Source organism: Heteronotia binoei, chromosome 17, assembly GCF_032191835.1.
Source record: "Heteronotia binoei isolate CCM8104 ecotype False Entrance Well chromosome 17, APGP_CSIRO_Hbin_v1, whole genome shotgun sequence".
Lineage (NCBI taxonomy): Eukaryota > Metazoa > Chordata > Lepidosauria > Squamata > Gekkonidae > Heteronotia > Heteronotia binoei.
Genome location: NC_083239.1, coordinates 38,675,151 through 38,699,920, shown reverse-complemented (window position 1 = coordinate 38,699,920; position 24,770 = coordinate 38,675,151). Strand labels below are relative to the sequence as shown.

Below are 24,770 nucleotides of genomic sequence, written 5' to 3'. Positions count from 1 at the left end.
CGCTGAGGTAAAATCAGAGAAGGAGAGGGTGGAGGCAGGCCAGGAACGTGGCGAGCCGCGAATCTGGGTCCTTCTAGGACCGGACTCGTGGCTCGCCATGGTCCTGGCCTGCCTCCACCTTCCCCTTCTCTGATTTCACCTCAGAGGCGGAGCGGGCGACGCCGCTGCGCTTCTGCCTTTTCTCCGCTTCACCGTAGCTGCTCCTCTGAGATGGGCTCAGGCTGAGCCCCTCTCGGAGGAGCAGCTACAGTGAAGAGGAGAAGAGGTGGCAGCAGCGCAGCAGCATCGCCCGCTCTGCCTCTGAGGTGAAATCAGAGAAGGGGAGGGTGGAGGGAAGGAAGGCATTTAAAAAGTTGTGAGGTCCCTTTAATTGTGATGGACAGAACTCCCTTTGGAGTTCAATTGTGCTTGTCACACCCTGTCTCCTGGCCCCACCCCCAAAGTCTCCTGGCTCCACCCCCAAAGTCCCCAGAGATTTCTGGAATTGGACTTGGCAACCCTAGAAGGTATGCTATCACAGAACACAGAAGAATCCCTAAACGTTATGCAGAGTCAGAAAGAACTTCACCGGGACCTGCTTTTCTCTGCAGCTACAAATCTTCTCCACAGATAATCTCATTACAACGGCCCTGTAAGGTAGGGCAGTATATCATCACAGTGCAGGCAGAGCACACTGAGCCTGAGAGATAGCGGCTCGCCTCCGGCCACCTGCTGGGTTCATTGCTGAGGCGAGAATTCAAGCCCGGATTTCTCAGCTCAGTGCTCCCACCGTTCGCTGCTAAATTATGCAACGCCACACAGACATACCATGTGTGCATGAAAACATACTTTTAAAAAAAAAAAAAAGTCTCCAACCTATTCAGGCTTGGGAGGGAAGAGAAGGGAAATGGACATTATCCTGGCTCAGAAATGTCGTCACCTTTATAATATTCGTGCTGGTTATGCTTCTTGGGGAGGGAGGCTGGTTTGTATTTAAGGAGCCACTCTGGAGGCACCATAAAAACTTCCAGAAACCCATTTTTAAAAATGATTTTATAAACCTCTGTCATGTCTACCCCTTAGCCATCTTTCTTCTAGACAAAGGGTTCTCAACATGGTGTCCACTTTCCAGGTACCTTCTAAGTGTTTTTAGAAAGTGGGCAGGGCCTGATGGGTCTTTAGCACAGCAAGTCTTCTGATAGGCCACTGGAGAGCTGAAAAGTTGTGCAGATTTTTTTTTTAAATCATTTTGGCAACAGCTGCCGCCACAGCACAAGAATCTTCATTGTGAGACTGAAGGTAAACTGTGGCAGCCATTTTGTGTCCGCCTCCTGCAGCAGCCATTTTGTGGCTCTGCCCACCATGATGTGCCAGAATTCCTTACAGGCTCAAGAAAGCTTGAGGAAGGAAGGAAGGGAAATAGATGGGGGAGGTGGAGATGGAAAGAAAACAACTTTAAATGTGTTTTGCAAACCAGTCAACAGGGTAGTGGGGGCTTTGAGAGCCACACAATATGTGTGAAAGAGGCACATGTGGGTTCCAAGCCACAGTTTGGCCACCCCTGCTGTACATGGATTGTACAATTGTTCACTATAAGTTGTAAACAGGGCTACTTAGTAGGGTTGCCAAGTCCAATTCAAGAAATATCTGGGGACTTTGGGGGTGGAGCCAGGAGACTTTGGGGGGTGGGGCCAGGAGACATGGGGGCGGAGCCAGGAACAAGGGTGTGACAAGCATAATTGAACTCCAAGGGAGTTCTGGCCATCACATTTAAAGGGACAGCACACCTTTTTAAAATGCCTTCCTTCCATAGAAAATAATGAAGGATAGGGGCACCTTATTTGGGAGCTCATAGAATTGGACCCCCTGGTCCAATCCTTTTGAAACTTGGGAGGTATTTTGGGGAGAGACACTAGATGCTATACTGAAAATTTGGCGCCTCTACCTCAAAACACAGCCCCCCCCCCAAGAGCTCCCAATACCCGCAGATCAATTCCCATCATTCCCTATGGGAATCGTTCATGGAGGTGCATAATGACTGTGGGGGTGGGGCTTCCCCCGCTGGCCAGCTGGGTGGGGGAGGGGGGAAGCCTGTAAAACCGGGGGATCCCCCGCTGGGACCTGGGGATTGGGAAGCCTACTACTTAGGGCTGCTTCTGGGTTTGGGGGGCTCCGGGCACACAGTGCCAAGGGGCCAACCATCCACCACCAGAACCCCCCCCCCCCCGACGCCTGCCTTCCCACCCCTACATCCGCATGTCCCTATCTACCTGTGCCTCCTTCTCCCACGTGTAAGCTTCCCACCACCTATGTTCAGTTGTCTTCCCTGCCTGTGCATTTTTCCCCCAGCAGCACTGGCCGGTGTACCCAGTTGGGAAAACTGCTGCTGTTGTGATCAGGGATTCTGCCTCTCTCCAGCACCCACTCACCCTGTTTTAATAAGGCTGGGCAGTTTGGACAACAGGGCAATTCAGGGGAGGTGCGCAGGTGAGAGGTGATGTGCCCCACCAGTCTCCCTGTGCCCTGGCAGTTGCGCTACCTCAGGTAGGGTTGCCAGCTCCCCTAGTTGCTCTGGCGGGGGGTGGGGATTTGTGGGGACATCACCCCAATGCTATGATGACAAGTTGGGGACATTGCACAGCAATGTTCTGGTTTGGGGGGGGGGGAACTCTATGGTAAAACCGGCTTCAAACCATAGAGTTTTGCCCTCGAACGAATCATTATGCTACGTTCCTGACACATTGACATCACTTCCGGGTGATGTCATTGTGTTGGGGATGCCACGCAGTGACAGTGCTATTCGGAGACAGGGGTTTCTTCTGTCGGTCAGCTTGCCGGCATCAGGGAGAACACCTGAAAACTGCTGGGACCCATAGGGACTGGCAGTCCTAACCTTAGGGCTGGGCTTTTTTTGGAGCAGGAATTCCTGCATATTAGGCCACACACCCCTGATGTAGCTAGCCTTCCCAACCCTCCCGCTCTGGCGGGAGTCCCCTGGGTTTGCGGCCTCATCTCCCGGTCTTCAAGAAGTGAGAAGCGGGGGGTGGGGGGTGGAGGGGGGGGGGGGAGAACATACCTGTAGGCTTCATTATAGAGCTCCTGAGCCGTTTGTAAAATGTCTGCCCCTTTAAGGCTGGGCAGGGAGCAGGAAGGGCTTGGGAGAACAGCCCCGCCCTTTCTTTTGCTTTCACTTTCACAGCAAGAGTTCTCCGGAAGAAGATCTGGTAAGTGTGTGTGTGTGAGGGAGGGGGCAGGGGATTCCCTGGTTTGGAGGCCCTCCCCCCTTTTAGAAAGCGTGGGGGGGGGAGGGAAATGTCTACTGGGCATTCTATTATTCCCTATGGAGAACGATTCCCATAGGGAATAATAGGGAATTCATCCGTTGGTATTGGGGGCTCTGGGGGGGGGCTATTTTTTGAGGTAGAGGCACCAAATTTTTAGTATAACATCTAGTGCCTCTCCCCAAAATACCCCCCAAGTTTCAAAACGATTGGACCAGAGGGTTCAATTCTATGAGCCCCAAAAGATGGTGCCCCTATACTTCATTATTTTCTATGGAAGAAAGGAATTTTAAAAGGTGTGCTGTCCCTTTAAATGTGATGGCCAGAACTCCCTTGGAGTTCAATTATGCTTGTCACATCCTTGTTCTTGGCTCCACCCCCAATGTCTCCTGGCTCCACCCCCAAAGTCTCCTGGCTCCACCCCCAAAGTCCCCAGATATTTTTTTAATTGGACTTGGCAACCCTAGATGTAGCCAATCCTCCAAGAGCTTACAAGGCTCTTAGCACAGGGCCTACTGTAAGCTCCAGGAGGATTGGCTACATTAGGGGTGTGTGGCCTAATATGCAAAGGAGCTCCTGCTCCCAAAAAAGGCCTGCCTCAGAGTATGCTGATGCTGGCTTCGGGGCTGCTTACAACTCCTATATTATTATGATTGTTGGTGTAGTTACTGATTGGTAAAAGGAGAGTGCTGGGATCAATACTCCCTCCAGCCCATGGAGTCTTGTGAGCAACCATTTTACTTTGTGAGTTGCTGGCATTAAAGTTATGAGCTATTGCATAAATTAGTTTGATCTGCCGCTGTTGTTCCTGGGCTAAGACACAAATGGTGCCCAAAAATCTGTGAGCCATCTTTAACTAACTGAGCTGAGAGGGAACACTGGCTAGGACAGTCCTTTTGGTGTGCCAGTTTGGTGTAGTGGTTAAGCGTTCGGACTCCGGGTTTGATTCCCCACTCCTCCATTTGCAGCTGCTGGAATTGCCTTGGGTCAACCATAGCTCTCACAGTGCTGTCCTTGAAAGAGCAGCTTCTGTGAGAGCTCTCTCAAGCCCCACCTCACAGGGTGTCTGTTGTGAGGGAGGAAGGTAAAGGAGATTGTAAGCCACTCTGAGACTGAGATTCAGAGTGAAGGGTGGGGTATAAATCCAATTTCTTCTTCTCCTCCTCCTCCTCTTCTCAGCCCCACCTACCTTGCAGGGTGTCTGTTGTGGGGGTGGGGGAAGGTAAAGGAGATTATGACCGCTCTGAGATTCATAGTATAGGGCAAAATATAAATCCAATATCTTCTTCTTCTTCACCAAAAACTCAACCATCCTATGAAGCTGTCTTTTTCTCACTCCTCACTCCTTCCACTGTTTTTGTCTTTTTTAAGCCTTTCTGAACCTGAACATTTGCATTCTTTCTGCATAGAGCACCCACAGCTGCATCCTGAGCGAGGTCACATATAAGGGAGGCGGAACACAAAGCCGGAAGATAAAAGCAGCTGAACTATGTGAGAGATCCAGAGAACTGAAAGGAGGCAGATTTCAGTTGCAGACCAGATTGGGAGAGAGGATGAGGAAGGCTAGGTGGGAAGGGGGGTGGGGGGGGGGAGAGACAGAGAAGGAAGGCTGGCGCTATGAGCCATGAATTCATCCCCGTCTCCCCAGGTTTGACCTTCCCGACTCCTTCAGGTAGAAAGAATGATATTGACGGGCAGCCATGTATGCCGGTGGGACGTGAAGGCAGTTTGCCAGAGAGACAAAGAGAAGGGGGAAGGGGCAGGGATCTCCAATGGAGGGGAAGAGAGCCCCCAGCCCGCTGCTCTGAAACAGGAGAGAGCCGGTGGTTTTTGGCCACGAGATGCATTTGCAAGACCGCAGTCTTTTAAAAATCCAAAATTTCATTGATCACTCGGTGCGCAAAGACCCAAGAGGAAATATATTTGCACAGGGTGGATGTGCAATTATAGGGATGCCAGTTTGGGATTAGGAAATTCCTGGAGATTTTGGGGGTGGGACGTGGGAAGGGTGGGGCTTAGGGAAGAAAGAAAGTTCAGCATAGGGTTGCCAATCCCCAGGTGGGGCAGGGGATCCCTCTGTTTGGAGGCCCTCCCCCCGCTTCAGGGTCATCAGACATTGAGGGAGGGGAGGGACATGTCTGCTGGGCACTCCATTATTTCCTGTGGAGACCGATTCCCATAGGATATAATGGAGAATTGATCAGCGGGTATCTGGGGCTTGGGGAGCTGTTTTTTGAAGTAGAGGCACCAAGTAGAGGATGAAGTAGCATCCGGTTCCTCTCCTCAAAACCCCTCCAAGTTTAAAAGAATTGAACAAGGGGGTCCAATTCTATGAGCCCCAAAAGAAGGTGCCCCTATCCTTCATTATGTCCAATGGAGGGAAGGCCCTGTCTACTATGATTTTGCAAATTAGGTGACTGCCCTCATTGTCGGCAAGATGAATAATATCACTTGCATCATTACGGTTGTCAGGGCTTTTTTGTAGCAGGAACTCCTTTGCATATTAGGCCACACACCCCCAATGTAGCCAATCCTTCAAGAGCTTACAGGGCTCTTCGTATAGGGCCTATGTAAGCTCCAGGAGGATTGGCTACATCGAGGGGGTGTGGCCTAATATGCAAAGGAGTTCCTGCTACAAAAAAAGCCCTGCTAACAAAGGTTATGAACCCACCGTGTTAGAATGGGATGGGCTGCCACACAGGCCAACCTGGGAAATGGGCCCGTTATGGACGAGGAATTTGTAGCAAACTGGATAAGAAGAGATAAGCACTTATTTTTGCAAGCACAAGAGTCGGATAAGTGGTCTGCGCTCCCCAAAGCTGCTCATTTTCGGCTCTGCGTTCGGCTAAAGCAAGGGATGCCGGTAGAGCGCGGAGGTCCCCCGGTGGAAAGATTAATGAGGCAGACGGGAAAAACCCAGATAGCTGGTGTGCGTTCTTGGACGCCGACCCAAAGAGAAATGCCTCTGTCTTGTGAAGGGGTGTTCTACGAAAGAGAGCGAGACCCTGTAGAAACAATCAGTGAGTGAGTAACATGTCTGCAGTTTAGTAATCCCAGACTATTCCTTTGCCGATGGGGAGGATATGTTTAAATACTGGATTTGTTCTTGCATCTTCATCTGTAATAAGTATGAATATAGCTTGGAAATTAGTTTTTCTTGAGGGCCTAAAAAGATTTTGTCAAATGGATATTGTTCTGCATTGAAGTCTGTTGTCTTGTCTTTCTTTGGCATCTCTAGATTCAACTTGTGTTCTCAACTACCAACTCATTTTAATGTCCATTTTTTCTAGCTCTTCCCTGTTTTTCAGTTGCTTATCATTTTTCAACAATTCTTCATATCTATAACTCTGGTTAGCTGCCCTGAGCCACTTCGGTGGGAAGGGCGGGATATAAGTCTAGATATAAATAAATAAATAAAAAATAAATAAAAGATTTGGAGGAGTGAATGCTTCCACTGGAGATACCCATCTTGGAATTTTCTGATACATTCTTGGTTTTAGCCACGACCATGTATGATACAGAGATTTCCGGAACCGGTGGTTTTTAAAGTAAGAAGGTCCTTCTAGTCTTTGATGAGATAGTAAAAGATTGTATGGTCCAATGGGCGAAAAATCTGGGGCGTAATATTATGCTAGAAGAATGGCAGATGCTGTGGAAATTCAATATCAAACTAAGTAAGTCAGTAATCTTTAAAAAAAATCTGTATAAGAAGTTTTATAGATGGTACATAACTCCACAGAAACTGTGTAAGATGTATACTAACATGTCTAACAAATGTTGGAAATGTACTAAACATGTTGGGTCTTTCTATCGTATGTGGTGGACCTGTGGGGTGGTGAATGACTATTGGAAGATGGTTCACGAACTACTACAGAAAATTTTGAAGACACAGATTCAATTTAAACCAGAACTATTTTTATTGAGCATATATCCTGGCGACTACTCCAAAGAGATGAAACATTTGTTGGCACACATTAACACAGCAGCTAGGATTCTTTTGGCACAGAGATGGAAGCTGCAGGAGATCCCCACGAGAATGGACTTGGTGGGGAAAATTCTGGAAATGGCTGAGCTGGACTACTTATCCTAGTTGCTGGCTGGGAAATCTAAGGAAGAAGCAAGAAAATATTGGGTGAAACTATATGCTTGGCTAGATGCTGAAGACTCTTAAGATTCTTTGGTGTGAACTTATATCTTGTTTCTCCTGTATTCTTTATTATAATATCATTTTTATTGGAAACATAAGCTTAAATAGACATTTTAACAAGAAGACTTACAATCACTAAAACATAGTATTTAGATGTTGATGATTTAATGTAAAGAGATGATAACATGTGACAATATCTGTATTTTAAGAAAGTATACTACATGCAGATTAGATTATAATAACACTGTTATCTGTAACTACAATTTTCTAGTCCCCCTTTCCCTTTAACTTTCTAGAAAACGAATAAAACTTTCAAATCAATAAATACTGGATTTGGAGGAGATTTTAACAGAAATGCAAGGGGAAAAGACACCAGTGGAGGATCGATTACCTCTAGACAGAATAGTTGTACTCATAAGACATCCAGCGAGTGCATGAAAACACTTTCTAGACACCAGTTTATGTGCATGATACAACAAGCGAGGGTAATATGAGTGTGAAGAGTTCTTGGGAGCAGCCATAACTCTATTGCCTGAGAAAGGGAGAGGGGAAGTGGTAGATTATCTGCTCGACATGCAGAAGGTCCCAGGTTAAATCCCCGGCATCTCCAGTCGAAAGAACCAGGCAGCAGGAGATGGAAAAGACCTCTGCCTAAGACCCAGGAGAGCCACTGCGCCAGTCTGAGTAGACAGTATGACCTTAATGAACCAATAGTCTGATCCAGTACAAGCCAGCTTCATGTGTGACAATATGAGTCTCTCTCTCTTGCATTTATCATTATCTATCTATCTATCTATCTATCTATCTATCTATCTATCTATCTATCTATCTATCTATCTATCTATCTATCTATGGCTTTTTTTGTGCAGGAACGCACAGGAACACAGTTACAGCTGGCTTTGCATCAGGAAGTATGGCCTAAAATGGAAATAAGCTCCTGATGGGAACCTTCCTTGAACACTCGCTGAGCTTCTGCTCGGTTCGTTCAGGCGTTCAGCCTCTGAAATGTGCACGCCACCTCTGGGTGGTGTCAGGCACTGCCCCTGGCGCACCTGCACCATCCAGAAGTGATACAAGCACGTTTCCCGACACCAGAGGAACCCCAAACTGGTTCAGTTTGGACAGGTTTTGCTCAGAGGTTCAGTTTGAGTGTTCAGTTTATGGGCCGACCAGTCTGTGAACCCCAAACCGGGCTTTCCAGGTCTGTACTTACCCCTTACTGGTGTGCTGGGTGCGTGTGCGTACCGGTCCAAGAGGAAGAAGCACCGCTGGTTTTCTCTAGCAGCTGTCGAGCTGTCTGAGAGCCACAATGCCAGCAGTTGAATATTGACAGTCCCCGCTCGTCTCCGGAGCGAGAACATGAAGTAAACATGGTGTCGCATCCAAGCGAGGGCTGCCAATTAGATACCTGTCCATTGCGAACTGTCATCGAGAAAGGCCATCTGACTAGCATTGGGGCAAGGAATGAACAGAGGGGGGTAGCTGGCAAAGACCCAGATGGAATGGGCTGGGCACGGCGGCACCTTCTTGGGTGCAAACAGGGGAGGTGAGAAAGGGCTCCCAGCTCACAGGGCTTAGCAGAGGAAACCTGACCAATCTCGTGTAGTCTGTGATTGATCTCTGTCCATGTCTCTCTCTTCCCTCGTCACCTTCTCTCTGGTCCTGCATGCAAAGCAACCGTCTGCCTCCCCGACTCATGTCCGGCTCCATTCGTCAGCCAGACAGAATCTTAATCAGCCGCTTCACCAAGAAGAACTAGGCGGGCTCCGTCACACCCTCACTAACATACACGCTCTCAAACTTATCGGTGAGCAGATTCGAGAATCCACAAGGTCAACCAGGGTATATTGAATTTGGGTCTTCCTGCCCTAAGCATATAAGAAACGCATCCTTTTTATTATGAATCTAGAGGGAGGGAAATTACTACTTTCGATTTTATAAATTACAAATATACATCACACCGACCGGTCTGCTTATTACGGTCATGACTAGCAGTTTTGGTGGAGTAGAAATTTCTCTTGGGAAAATGCAGAGTGTTTTGTTGTTCAAATATGCCAAGTCCCCTGCGACCTCCACGTACCATAGAGTTTCCCTCCCAAATTGCTAGAGTGTCCGTGAAAACCATATTCCCCAGAAGCTCCTAGAGTGGTCGGCATGCAACATTGCTGGCGTGATTACATCACTTGCAAGTGACGTCATTGCACTGGCAATGTCGGGAGGGGATCCCCCCCCCCGGCCCAATGCAGGCCGGCGGGTTGGGGACCTCTCGAGTGGGAGAACCCCCACCCGGGCGAGGAGCTTGGGAGCCCCATTTCCAGTGTTCCTTGGGGCACTTTCCCACATTGGCTGCTGTGTCTTGCTTCTTTCAGGAGTGGTTGCAGAAGCAGCTGCCACCCTATTGAGTAACCTTAAACGGGAACCATGATGTCATGATATTGTGCAGCCAGTCAGATTTGGCTTAGTGGTGATGTCATGAATGGAAATTGGGGTCCATTTAGAGGAACAAATGAATACTTTTCACAAAGAGGGAGCCAAACAGCTGCCATTCCGAAGGGGAGATGTTTTCCACCTTGCCAAAAATATTCATGAGAAACAGACCCAGGTGTGGTCTGAAGCAGTAGAACAGAGTTTGAGTCCAGTGTCACCTTGAAGACCTACACAGTTTTATTCAAGGTCTGAGCTTTTGTATGCATGCACACGAAAGCTCACACCTTGAGTAAAACTTTGTTGGTCTTAAAGGTGCCAATGGACTCAAACTTTGTTCTCATGAAAAACAGAAAGTGGTTTTGTTTCTGTCCTATGGAGGACTAGAATTGCCAGTATGATCACTATAGTTTGAAATGGTATGTATCAATTGGAGCAGAAAACAGAATATGGCATACATTCAAACACTGACAGTTTCAGAATTCCACCACCACCCCCACCCCCTAAATGGGGAGCTTTTCAAATATTACATTACAATAAAAACGGCATTTGATGGGTATTTATAAATATAAATTATTAACTCAAGTGTAAGGGAATACCTTTATGTTTCAGATTACTAAAGGCTCTATCTTCCCTTCTGTTTCTAAATTTCCCCTTCTCTTTCTAAATTTAAGGGTCAGACTACACAAAATACCTCATTCTCACAAAGTGTTTTTCAAAATTATTAAATGCAGCCACAAGAAATTCTGTTTTTATGGAGAAACAAAGTAGAGGGTGAGATAGGGCGTTTGGGTTGCCTGCCCTGGATTGCAGAATATTTGGAGATTTGGGGGGTGGAGCCTGGCAAGGGTGAGATTTGGAAAGGGGAGGGACGTCAGCAGGGAATAATGCCATGCAGCCCACCTGTTCGGTGTAATGCTTAAGTGCGCTGACTCTTATCTGGGAGAACTGGGTTTGATTCCCCACTCCTCCATGTACACCTGCTGACGTGACCTTGGGTCAGCCACAGATTCTCTCAGAGCTGTTCTCTCAAGGTTCTCTCAGCCCCTCCCCCCTCACAGGATGTCTTTTGTGGGGAGGGGAAGGGAAAGAGATTGTAAGCCACTCTGAGACTCAGGTAGTACAGGACAGGGTATAAATCCAATCTCTTCTCCTCCTCCTTTTCTTCTTCAATTTGGTGTAGTGGTTAAGTGTGCAGTTAAGTGGTGTAGTGGTTAAGCGTGTGGACTCTTATCTGGGAGAACTGGATTTGATTCTCCACTCCTCCACTTGCAGCTGCTGGAATGGTCTTGGGTCAGCCATAGCTCTGGCAGAGTTGTCCTTGAAAGGGCAGCTTCTGTGAGTGTTCTCTCAGCCCCACCCACCTCACAGGGTGTCTGTTGTGGGGGAGGAAGATAAAGGAGATTGTAAGCTGCTCTGAGACTGATCCAGAGTGAAGGGCGGGATACAAATCTACGGTCTTCTTCTTCCTCCTCCTCCTTCCAAAACAGCCATTTTCTCCAGATGAACTGATTTTTGTTGTCTGGAGACCAGTCGTAATTCTGGGAGATCCCCAGCTACCACCTGGAAGTTGGCAACTATATGTTACACTCGTGTAAATCCTATGCTAGCTGCTATTAGCTCCACAAAAGGGGAGATACGGGCATGCTAAAGGTGCCTGCATTTCTCCCCCCACACACCCCCTGTGATCGTTCAGAAGAGCCATTTGTGGCTGCATTCACACACCCTAAATAATCCACTTTCAATGCACTTTCCAACTGGATTTTACTGTGTGAACTGACAAAATCCAGTTGGAAAGTGCGTTGAAAGTGGATTGAAAGTGCATTACTTAGGGTGTGTGACCACAGCCTGTGTTGGGAAAATGCCGGGGCAAAAGCCTCAAAGGGACTGTGCCACTCCCCAGTCAAAAAAGCAGCTCTCATGTTTAATCAAAATACGTTTTATTAAAGAACAATCAGATGGCTGGCATAACATCTTTTATTGCCATCCGTATAACAGCCACTTTCTGGCATCCAGTCACTCTCTGATAAGACTCATCCACCAACTCCAACAGTACCCCCTCCTTTTCCTTTCTGCCTATGGTTGCCAACCTCCAGGCGGGGTCTGGAGATCTCTTGGAATGGTAGTTGATCTCTAGGCTATAAAGATAATTTCCCATGGAGAAAATGACCATGGAAGAAGGACTATATGACATTATACCCCACTGAGGTCTGTCCGATCCTCAAACCTCGCCCTTCCGTGACTCTCTTCCCCACCTCCGCACTGCTCACAATTGCACCCCTGCTTAGGTTGCCAATCCCCAGGTGGGGGGCAGGGGATCCCCTGGTTTGGAGACCCTCCCCCTGCTTCAGGGTCATCAGAAAGCGGCAGGGGGGAAGGCAAATGTCTGCTGGGCATTATTCCCTATGGAGACCGATTCCCATAGGATATAATGGAGAATTGATCTGTGGCTATCTGGGGCTCAGGGGGCCTGTTTTTTGAAACAGAGGCACCAAATCTGCAGCATAGCATTCGGTGCATCTCCTCAAAACAGCCTCCAAGTTTCAAAAGGATTGGACCAGAGGGTCCAATTCTATGAGCCCCAAAAGAAGGTGCCACTATCCTTCCTTATTTCCAGTGGAGGGAAGGCATTTAAAAGGAGTGCTGTCCCTTTAAAAGTGATGGCCAGAATTCCCTTTGGAGTTCAGTTATGCTTGTCACACCCTTGCTCATGGCTCCACTCCCAAAGTCTCCTGGCTGCACCCCCAAAGTCCCCAGATATTTCTTGAATTGGACCTGGCAACTCTATCCCTGCTACATATGAACTAGAGTTTGCGAGGTCCCCCTTGATCATTGACAGGGGATGGGAGGTAGGGTTGCCAATTCTAGGTCTGGAAACTCCTGGAGATTTGGTGCTGGAGCCTGGGGAGTCCAGGGACCTCAGTGGAACACAATGCCTTAGAGCCCACCTTCCAACGCATCCCCTTTTTTCCAGGGGAACTGATCTCTGTAGTCTGTAGAGGAGCTGGAATTCCAGGGGATCCCCAGGTCCCATCTAGAGGCCGGCATCCCCGGTACAAACGCTTCCCCTAGAGTATTCGGATGCCTGCCAACCCAACAGCAACCGCTCTGCTAATCCATCCGGCAGTGATATTTGAGCTGAAAAGTTGGCCGTCGCCATCTAAACACGAGTTACTCACCAGTCCATAATAACTGGCAAATTAGGAGGAACGGCCTCTGAAAGGCTTACAAGCCCCGCTGGGCCGAGAGAATTTGCCGGAGACCGAGACGCGGCCCTGCTTTGCCTCTGAGCGCAAGCGGATTATTAATCGGGTGCAATCTTGCGCTCGCGCAGCGGGGGAGAGGGGGCTCAATCTGTCTCCGTCCGAGCCCCCCTGCCCTCTTCCCTGGCTCGGTTCACCTCAGCAGCTAGCTCTGCAGCCGGTGGCACGGCAGGGCGAGGAGGGAGTTCGTCGGCGGTTTCTCGGCTCCATAAATAAATAAATCCATAATAAAGACGGTGCCTACTGGGTCCCCGATATATATTTGCTGACTAAACTCTGACCGGTAGGTCACTTCCTGGAGCGGGGGCCTGTCAGTCACACAACCAGACCCCTAGCTAAGATGGAGCAAGGGACGGGATATTCTCCCCGCAGCAGAAAACGTGCAAGTAATTGAATGGCGCTTGCAATTTCCCCCCCTCTCGTAGGGCTAATATGCATTTGGGGGATGATTTAGATCTGAAAAATGGCACATGAAGAAACCTCATTGCTGCTGGGGTGGGGGGAGGAAAAGCGGTTGCTGCTGCCGGCACAGAGTTTCATTTCACACGTCCTGCTTTTCATTATGTTATTTTTGGGGCTCCCAGTATGTCATTCGCACATACAGTTCACCACCCAGTGCTGTGATGTTAGGGTTGCCAGCTTGCAGGTGGGAGCTGGAGATCTCCTGGGATTACAACCCTCTAAGCCAGGGGTGTCGAACTCATTTGTCTTGAGGGACGGATATAACATTAATGAGACCTTGTTGAGCCGGGCCGTGTGTGTACCTATTGAAGATTAGGAAAGAGAGATATAAACTTTTTAAAGGACACAGACAAACGCAGTTATTATTATTATTATTATTTTAAAAAAATTAAAGCTGTGCAATAGAGAGAGCCTGGTAAGCTCTGCCTCCCCAAGGGAGGAGCCTCAGCCAATAGAGAAAATAGAGGCTTTGCTCTGTAGCTGCTGTGCTGTTGAGCAAACCTGGAAAGGCGAGCTGTGATGGAGAAGGAAGCACGAGAGAGGGAGAAGGAAGCAGATGACAGTGAGTTGCTCTGGGTCCTGATAGGAGCCCTCCAGGGGCCTGATTCGGCCCCCAGGCTGCATGTTTGACACCCCTGCTCTAAGCTGTGGAGTCTTGTGAGCAAAAATTCTGCTTCATGAACTACCGGCATTAAAGTGGTGAGCGAGCGATTTGGCTACTGCATAAATTAGTTTGCTTGGGGGCCAGATTTCCTAAGATAAGACAAAAAGTGTGAACTGGAGGCCAAACTGTGAACTAGCTCACACTAACTCAGCTTAGAGGGAACACTGAATATGCAACTGACCTCCAGGTGACCAAGATCAGTTCACCTGGAGAAAATGGACACTTTGGAAGGTGGCCTTAATGCTATTATGCCTTATTGAAGACCCTCCCCTCCCCAAGCCCTGCCCTTCTCAGGCTCCACCCCCCATATTTCCAGGTATTTCTCAACCCAGAGCTGGCTACCCTAAGAACATGCATGTGCCAAGCAGCCAGTGCAGACTGGCAAATCTTGGGAATTGTGCCGAGTTTGCTAATTTGCTTTTTAAAGGTCAAGGTAGTCCCTTGTGCATGCACCAGTCGTTTTCAACTGTGGGGTGACGTTGCTTTCACAATGTTTTCACGGCATACTTTTTACGGGGTGGTTTGCCATTGCCTTCCCCAGTCTTTTACACTTTTCCCCTATCAAGCTGGGTGCTCCTTTTACCCATCTCGGAAGGATGGAAGGCTGAGTCAACCTTGAGCTGGCTACCTGAACCCAGCTTCCGCCGGGATCGAACTCAGGTTGTGAGCAGAGAGCTCGGACTGCAGTATTGCAGCTTTACCACTCTGCACCACGGGGCTCCCTAATTTGCTTTTTAGCCCTGTTTATATATTTGAATGGGTTTTTCCCCATTTCATTGTGTCTGAAGAAGTCTGCTTGTACGAAAGCTCATACCTTGAATAAACCTTCAGTGGTCTTAAAGGTACCACTGGACCGGGGGGGGGGGGGCAAATTTGCTTAACTCAAGGGCCATGTAGAATGAACGTGAGATGTCTGAGAGCTGCAAGCCATGGACATTAGATGTTTGAGAGCCGCAAGACAGGCAGGGAAGGAAGGAAGGAAGGAGAATAGATGGGAGAGGGAGAGGTGAAAAGAAAGCAACTTTAACTTTAAATGCATTCTCCAAGCAACTGGCTGGCTTGGCTTGGAGAAGTGATTCAAAGAGACAAATGCCTTCTCCAAGCCAGCCAAACGGGATGGCGAGGGCTTCACGAGCCACCCAATATGTGTGAAAGAGCCACATGTGGCTCCCAAGCCACAGTTTGGCCACCCCTGTTATTGGACTCTTACTTTATTCTTGTGACTTTGTGTCTGCGACTGTGGCAAAATCACCCAGCGGCCCAGAGTGTTTAAAATCTTGTGATTGGCTTTGAATCCAGACCAGGAACGAGTCTACACGCAGACCCAGTGTGACTTATCTCCCCTTTGACAAATTTAGCCAGGCAGCTAACTGTCAGGATCCCTGCAAACAATGTTGGCCGGGTAGCATCAGATCCAATCCAGTTGCAATCCGGTCTTCTCCCTCCCAATGTTCTCTGTTCGATTCTGCACAAACCTCTTTGAACCTTTCTCCAGTCCCTGGAGCTATAATGACATTAACTCAATGCAGGGGGGGCGGCCGTTGGATTTTTGACAGGGAAGCATCGCTGAGGAAGATCAGATCAGGCGCCCTCCTTTAATAACCCCTCGGAGGAATCTAGAGTCTGTGTGCGTGGGCAGCCGTGTTCATGTGCAAAGGAGCAGCAAGTTCTACCTGAAGTCGTTTTTCTAGCATGCGTTTTCTCTAGTGGTTCCAGTTAGGAGCTGGCAATACAATACCTCTGTTGATGGGCTGGATGATTCGTATCCTGGGTTGTGTTTGCATTTGGAAACAAACTAGTGGGTTACAGCAAAAGGAAGGTGGCTGGAAGATGAATTATGGACCAGTTCTGGGACCCTGCCTCATCCCTGATCTTGTCCCACACTGTTGTGAGAGGCCTTGTCGGGGAGAGAAGCCCTGAGGTTGTTGTCCCTTTAATAGCAGAGCAGAGCTTCCTAAAGCAATCGTTCTATGTAGGGCTTTTTTGGTAGCAGGAACTCCCTAGCCCAGGGGTGGGGAACCTCTGTCCCGAGGGCCATATACAGCCCTCGAGGTCACTTGGTGTGGCCCTCGGGGATTGCTGGGCCAAAACGAGCCAATTGGCAGCCTCCCTGGGGCCTGACTGGCCAGCAAGGATCATGGGGCCCAGCCGTGCTGTGCAGCAGCCTCCCCAGGGCCAGGCAGGGATCACAGGACCCAGACGTACTGTGCGGCAGCCTCCCTGGGGCCTGGCTGGCCAGCCAGAATTGCTGCGGGACCTGGAAAAGTTACTGCCACAGTTCAATGTGCAGTTAATTATCCCAGATGGTGTGGCCTAATATGCAAATGAATGTGTGACCTAATATGCTAATATTAGGGGATGTGGTCTAATATGCTACTGAGTTCCTGCTGGGCTTTTTCTACAAAAAAGCCCTGGACCTAGGCATTTGCCTAGGGTGAAGGACCGGGTGTGTGTGCATGTGCCAGATTTGGCTCTCCCCAAATGACTTCAAATAAAAGAAACAATTATTTGCATTAATTTTGCTGGCCTGAATCATTCTCCCTCAGCGGAGCACTGTTATTTAAGTTGATAATTTTTTTGTAGCCCGCGAACGATGTTATAGATATCCATACGGCCCTTGGCAGAAAAAAGGTTCCCCGCCCCTGCCCTAGCTTATTAGGCCACACACCTCTAATGTAGCCAATCCTCCTGGAGCTTACAGAAGGCGTTGTACTGTAAGCTTGTGGAGGATTGGCTACATCAGGGGTGTGTGGCCTAATATGCAAAGGAGTTCCTGCTACAAAAAAAGCCCTGAATTCTATGCCCTTCAATGCACTTCAGTGCTGCTCAGTCATCTCTTCCTTGAAGAGAGGTGGCCATGTTCAGTGAGTCGCTAAGCGGCAGGAGTGGGATTCTAGCAGGAGCTCCTTTGCATATTAGGCCACACACCTTGATGTAGCCAATCCTCCAAAAGCTTACATGGCTCTTTTTTGTAAACTCTTGGAGGACTGGCTACATCAGCCCCCTCAGCCCCCTCAGGGGTGCGTGGCCTAATATGCAAAGGAGCTTCTGCTAGAATTCCACCCCTGCTAAGTGGCCTAAAGGAGATGTAAATGAGTTAAAAAAGAGTTACAGTCTGTGAAAAGAAAAATACGATCGCTGATATAAAATTAGTGCTAGACTATTCTTTTTCAACCTGTGGATGATTCCATAATTAAATATCCCCCACAATTATTATTTTTTAAAGCCTTCCCTGTGCATATAAAGCTAATGTGCTAAGTGGAGCCATACATTTTTTTTCTCCCTGTAGGAATTTCTCTTCCCACCCCCCACCCCCCAAAGTCTTGGTAAGGTTGCCATTCCCCAGGTGGGAGCAGGGGATCCCCCAGTTTGGAGGCCCTCCCCCCACTTCAGGGTCATCAGAAAGCGGGGGGAGGGGAGGGAAATGTCTGCTGGGAACTATTATTCTGTAAGGAGTCTTATTCCCATAGGAAATAATGGAGAATTGATCTGCTGGTATCTGGGGCTCTGAGGGGGCTGTTTTTTGAGATAGATGCACCTGATTTTCAGTATAGTATCCAGTTCCTCTCCCTAAAATACCCCCCAAGTTTCAAAAAGATTAGACCAGGGGGTCCAATTCTATGAGCCCCCAAAGAAGGTGCCCCTATCCTTCATTATTTCCTATGGAGCGAAGGAATTTAAAAAGGTGTGTGGTCCCTTTAAATGTGCTGGCCAGAACTCTCTTTGGAGCTCAGTGATGCTTGTCACACCCTTGCTCCCGGCTCCACCCCCAAAGTCCCCAGATATTACTTGAATTGAACTTGACAACCCTAAGTCAGGGAAGCATTCAGCCATGCCATTCTTCACCTGCAGCCACAGGCAGTATTTGTTTTCCTTCTTGAGATCTCTATACCCCACTTTTCTCCTCAATTTGGACCCAAAAGCAGCAGTTATTTTTATTCATTTATGTATTTTCAGGGCTTTTCTCGTAGCAGGAACTCCTTTGCATATTAGGCCACACACCCCCTGATGTAGCCAATCCTTTTGGAGCTTACAGTAGGCCCTGTATGAAGAGCCTTGTAAGCTCTTGGAGGATTGGCTACATCAGGGGGTGTGGCCTATTATGCAAAGGAGTTCCTGCTACCAAAAAAAAGAGCCCTGTGTATTTTTACTGTCAAGCCTCAACTGATTTATGGCGACTCTGTAGGATTTTGAAGGCGAGAAACGTTCAGGGTGGTTTGTCATTGTCTTCCTCTGCTTTATGAACCTGGTCTTCCCTGGTGTCTCCCATCCGAATACTAACCAGGACCGACCCTGCTTATCTTCTGAGATCTGATGAGATCAGGCTAGCCTGGGCTATCTGAGTGGGAGTATGGTTATGTGGAATACCTGGAAAGCTTCAGAAACAGGTGGCAGCTACATGCATAGACACCTTCAAGAGGGGGTTGGATAAACGTGTAGAGCAGAGGTCTGTCAGTGGCTAATAGCCGCAGCGTACAGATCAAACGCCTTGTCTGGGGCAGTGATGCTCTGTATCAGGGATGGCCAAACTCGCTTAACGTAGGAGCCGCAAAGAATAAATGACAGAAGTTAGGGAGGGAGGACGGAAGGAAGGCAGGCATGCAAATAGAGGGGGAGATAGAAGGGAGGGAGGGATGGAAAGAAAGCAACTTTAAATGCATTCTCCAAACCACCGGCTGGCTTGACTTGGAGAAGTCGTCTAAAGAGATAAATGCCTTCTCCAAGCCGGTGATGGGATGGTGGGGGTTTCAAGAGCCATACAATATGTGTGAAAGAGGCGCATGTAGCTCCCGAGCCACAGTTTGGCCACCCCTGTTCTGTAGTCTTAGTGCTGGGGGGAGGGGAAGAGTGGGAGGGCTTGTGGAGTTCTGGCCCTACTGGTGGACCTCCTGATGGCACTTGGGTTTTGGCCACTGGGCGGCACAGAATGTTGGACTGAATGGGCCATTTGCCTGATCAGTATGGCTTCTCTTATGCTCTTATGGACTTATGCTAAGCCATTCCTCCACCAGACCCTAACGGTATCTTTTGTCTTTCTCTGTGCAGGGCTGCTGGTGCGGAGTGCGGATTTTAACCAGCCAGCGGACAACTATACAGTTTGCCAGGGGGACAACGCGACGTTAAGGTGAGTCGCTGGTCTCTGATGGGCCCCCCATCATGGGGGACAGAGCATGTGTATATAAGGGACAATTCTCTCTGCTGGATGCTTCTGTGAACCTTCCTTAACGACTTGCTATCGAATCACAGCTGGGTTCCTCGAATTTTATGAAATGGTGGTTCTTTTCTTCCTAAAGAATGTTGTCCTCGTTCCCCCCCCCCCCCCTGGCAAATGCTCGAATATACCTTTTAGGAGCAAAGCCAAGTCTGGACCTTTCATAGTTGTAATTAAGGAGGAATTTCACCAGCAGTCATTTGTCTCAGCACCAGAAGAGGAGATATGTTATATTCCCTTACACTCACTCCCCTCCCTGTTCTATCCTGCCAAAGCTCTGGAGTTCTGCTAAACCCCCTGCCAATGTGGGTTGAGAAATTCCTGGATATTTGGGGGTGGATTTTGGCACAGAATGCTGAAACTGCAGTACTGCAGCCTGAACTCTCTGCTCACGACCTGACTTCGATCCTGGCGTAAGCTGGGTTCAGGTGGCTGGCTCAAGGTTGACTCAGCCTTCCATCCTTCCGAGGTCAGTAAAATGAGTACCCAGTTTGCTGGGAGGGAAGTGTAGATGACTGGGGAAGGCAATAGCAAACCACCTTGTAAAAAGTCTGCCGTGAAAACGTTGTGATGCGACGTCACCCCAGAGTCGGAAATGACTGCTGCTTGCCCAGGGGACTACCTTTTTGTTGTTTTTAATCTGGGAAGGACAGGGTTTGGGGAGGGGAGAGACCCCAGGATGTGATGCCATAGTCTGCCCTCCAAGACAGACATTTTCTCCAGCAGAACTGATCTCTGCAGTCTGGAGATCACTTGGGATTTCAGGGGATCTCCAGGCCCTGTCTGGAGGTTGGCAATCCTACCTCTGCCCCCATTTCACACATTCCCTTGTAGGGTTGCCAGCTGTGAACTGGCAACCCAATTCTGGGGCATTGTCTTGCCATATCTTGCCAACACAGAAGTTCTGTTCTCCATTATGTTTGGTCACCCTAGATCAGGTTGGCTATAATTGCTTAATGTAAGAGTCACATAAAATAAACATCAGATGTTTGAGTGCTGCAAAGAGAGAGCAGGGAAGGGAGAGGTGAAAAGAAAGCAACTTTAATTTAAATACATTCTCCAAGCTGCCAGCTGGCTTGGCTTGAAGAAGTGATTTAAAGGAAGAAATGCCTTCTCCATGCTGGCTGATGGGGGGGCTGGAGGCTTTGAGAGCCACACAATATGTGTGAAAGAGCCACATGTGGCTCCCGAGCTGCAGTTTGGCCACCCCTACCCTAAATTCTGACCCTCCTCCTCTTCTTCCCTGCAGAGCCATTCCTCCTCCTTCTAGCCTGGCTCTCCTCAAACGTGTGTCACCCTGTCCTGCTCATATTCATGCCTTCTCCCTTGCGCTATTTTTCTTATGGCTGCTTTCCTCTCTCCTCCTCGTCCCACACTCACAGAGGACTCTTGTTCGATGAGTGCAGCCCGTCAAGGGGAACCCAGAGGGCTGTTGGTTTCCTTTTGCCAACCTAAGCAAAGGACAAAATTGTGAGGTGATAGTGAACCCCACAGGCCACCATACCCTGCTCTCATGCAATCTGTGCATGGCCCCGAGACACATGATAGCATCCCACCAGGCTGCTATCAAGGAACGGCAGCCTTCTTGCCCACAGTGCCCTCTAGTGGTGCAGTGCTCTTTTGCCTGGATTCTCTGGTCTGTCCAGAGACTCCATCAGGAGCACTGAACGGGACCTTTCCCTGACCCCGTCCTCCTGTTGTCCCTCGCCTTCCTCCCTGAACTTAGTGCAGTTTCATGCCACCAGCATGCGGTTCAATAATTCAGCCCCCCCCCCCCCCACCACCACCATTAAAGTTTCATCACGACATTCTGGCTGTATTTAAATAAAAGATGGGCCCCTGGCAAAATGCACTATTACCTTCTCATAACGTGTTAATAGCAACCAGAGAAGACTTACGGAATGGCTAATAACTCTGTCAAGCGTGGCATAAATTCCCGGGCTTTGATTTTAATACTTTTTTTTTTTGCATTTGCTTCGAAAATCAGACCCTTTCCAGTATCGAAGGGAATATTGTTCGTAAAGGTCCAGCACCTTGCATGTAGCCTGTGCCCCCGCCTCTATTCCCCAACATGATTAGAATCCTAAGTAGCCTTATAAATCAGCTGTTCAGATTGGGGGTGGGGGAGAGAGAAACTCAGCATGGATTGAGGCCCTGGTGCTGCTGAAAAGGGGGTTGAAATCTGCTCCCCCCGTGTTGTTTCCTTCTAGAATGCCCTTTCCCCTTGGCTGTTTTAAATTCTAGAACGCGAGGAAGGCAAACTAAGGACAATATTGTTCCTGCCCAAAATGAGAGACAAGTGGATTTTCCGACGTTCTCTTCCTTGATTGTTCCTTTAGGCTGCTTCTTGAATTCTAGGTTGAGAATTTATAAAATTAATTCCAGGAGAACATCAAGTGCCAGTTCCCATTGTTCCTAGCCCCTTCTGTTGGCACGCAGCCCCTTTCAGACAGCCTTTGTAATCCGTTTCATTAGCCAGTTGCACAACCGTTTTGGCCATGGGCTGCTAACAGATTTTATTTACCTTTTCATCCAAAGCTTCTTGCGTCCAGTTAGCAAAGTGTGGTCGAGCCATTCTCGAGGTGAACTGCTTTCTTCCATTTTCACCTTTTAGTCTTGCTTCTGAATTGCTGTAATGTGCTGCTTAAAATGTCTGCGGCGCTTCCAGTGGTGCCACATTTTCCCCACCCTTTTTCGCCTTGCAATCTTTCTTGAACCTTTTTTTTAAAAAACATTCTAAGTTGAGTGCTGTAGCACTTCCTTCCTCGAAGGATCTCAAGGTGGTATATGTGGTTCTCCCCTCTCCTACCCCCCCCCCAAAAAAACAGGTTATCCTTACAAGCTGGGCTTTTTTTTTAGCAGGAATGCAGTTCCAGCTGGCTTGGCACCAGAGGGTGTGGCCTAATATGCAAATGAGTCCCTGCTGGGCATTTTCTACCCCAAAACCCCTGCTTAAAAGAACCCTGGGAGGTAGGTGAGACCAAGCAAGCGACTGCATCAGGGTCACCCAGGTTCTTCAGGGCAGAACGAGGATTTGAATCCAGGTCTTTGTGTTTGTAACCTGGGGTGTAACACAGTAACCTTTCTGGCTGTTGACCAATACTCTAACCAGAACACCATTCTGGCTGCTTAGGCGGAATATCTGTAGGAGATGCAAACCGCAGGTGGAGAGAAGAGTAATGAATTAATTATCATACGGCATTGTGTGTAGAATAGCCAGGAGAGCCTAAGATTGTCTGGCAGCCAGAAGTGCAAGCTTTTTTAGCATGATGCACCACTAGGTGGCCAGCTAGACTTATTTTTAAGGCAAGAGACATTTCAGAGTTGGTTTGCCATTGCCTGCCTCTGCATCATGGCCCTGGTATTTCTTGGAGGTCGCCCTTCTAAATAGTAACCAAGTCCGACCCTGCTTAGCTTCCAAGATCTGATGTGATCAGGCTAGCCTGGGCTATCCAGGGTTTTTGGGGGGGAGAGAGGGGTGAGAGTAAGGCATTCCTCGCCTAAGTGCTCCCTTATGTATTTAGTTTAATTGATTTTATTTCCTTCATTTATGCCTCACCCTTCTCAGCGTGGACCCAAAGCGCCTGGTCCCCTTTTCCATTTTATCCTCACAACGATCTTGTGAGGTCGGTGAAGGTGAGACAGTGGGGCCAGTCCCAGCAAGCTAAGCTTCCAGGTCAAAGTGGGGGATTTGAACCTGGAACTCTCAGATGCTTGCCCTGTACCCTTACTGTACCCTTACCATTGTGCCACACTGGCTTCCCACCACTTGCTTTTCCCCCACCTTATCATGGAGTGTTGGCTTTTAAACCCTCAAATGTGTTGTTCCTGAGCAAGGATTCGAACCTGGATCCCTGCCCAGTACTTCATCTACTATGTCTGTTGTATCTGTAGGAGATACAAGCTGCAGGTGGAGAGAGGAGTAATGAAAGGCCAAGGCAATTTCATCAGATCTAAAAAGCTAAGCAGGGTCAGCCCTGGATTAGGGTCGCCAACTCTAGCTGGGGAAACACCTGTGGGTTTGGGGGGGTGGAGCCTGAGGAGGGCGGGGTTTGGAGGATGGAAGGGACTTCAGCAGGGCACAATGCCATAGAGCCCGCCCTCCAAAGCAACCGTTCTCTCCAAGGGAACCGATCTCTGTCACCTGGAAATCAGTTTTAATAGCGGGAGATCTCCAGACCCTATCTGTAGGCTGGCAACAGTAGAACTTGGGTGGAGGCTGTCAGAGAAGTCCACGATCCCTAGGCAGAGGCAGGCGATGGCAAAAGCAGTTCTGCTCCTCTCTGGCCTTCAAAATCTGCTGCGACTTGATGGCAGTTTCTGCCATCACAAAAGCCCCTAAGCCCCTGCAGGCAACTCTTTTGGCACCGTCCAGCAGAGACCAGAGTCCAAAAGAATAGGGTTGCCAAGCCTGACTCAGGAAATATCTGGGGACTTTGGGGGTGGAGCCAGGAACAAGGTTGTGACAAGCATGACTGAGCTCCAAAGGCAATTCTGGCCATCACATTTAAAGGAACCGCACACCTTTTAAATGCCTTCCCTTCTTTAGAAATAATGGATGGGGGCACCTTCTTCTGGGGCTCATAGAATTGGTCCACTTGGTATTTTTTTTAAAATTTGGGGGGGGGGGGTTAGGAGAGGCACTAGATGCTATCCTGTAAATTTGGTGCCTCTATATAAAAAAAACACACACACCCCGAATCCCAGATAACCTTTGGATTGATTCTCCATTATACCCTATGTGGCCTGGTCTCCATAGGGCAGGGGTGGCCAAACTGTGGCTCGGGAGCCACATATGGCTCTTTCACACATATTGTGTGGCTCTCGAAGCCCCCACCACACTGTCAACCAGCTTGGAGAAGGCATTACTCTTGATCCAAGCCAGCTGGCAGCTTGGAAAATGCATTCAAAGTTAAAGTTGCTTTCTTTCCACCTCTCCCTCCCCCATCCCATCTATTTCCTTCCTTCCTTCCTTCCTTCCTTCCTTCCTTCCTTCCTTCCTTCCTTCCTTCCTTCCTTCCTTCCTTCCTTCCTTCCTTCCTTCCTTCCCTCCCTCCCTCCCTCCCTCCCTCCATTCCTTCCCTCAAACATCTGATGTTTATACTACGTGGCTCTTACGTTAAGCAAGGTGTAATGGAGTGCCCAGCGGACATTCCCCTCCTCTGCTTTCTGCTAACCCTGAAGCAGGGGGAGGGCCTCCAAGCCACGGGATCCCCTGCCCCCAAGTGGGGATCAGCAATGCTACAAAAGAACCCAATCTTCCCTTACCATGCGTCAAAAAGCAAGCTGGGCTTCTGGAGGGGGAAGCCAGCCAGACGTCCGCGGGGAACCCTTCGTC

General features: G+C 48.7%; 1 protein-coding gene across 1 annotated transcript in view; it reads left to right on the top strand.

Moving 5' to 3' along the window:
• Positions 1-24,770, top strand: part of IGLON5 (IgLON family member 5) — a 65,202-nt gene that overhangs the window by 7,283 nt on the left and 33,149 nt on the right. Inside the window, exon 3 of the mRNA XM_060258527.1 lies at positions 19,233-19,345. Within this exon, the coding sequence (XP_060114510.1) occupies positions 19,233-19,345 (113 nt within the window). The remainder of the gene's footprint in view (positions 1-19,232; positions 19,346-24,770) is intronic.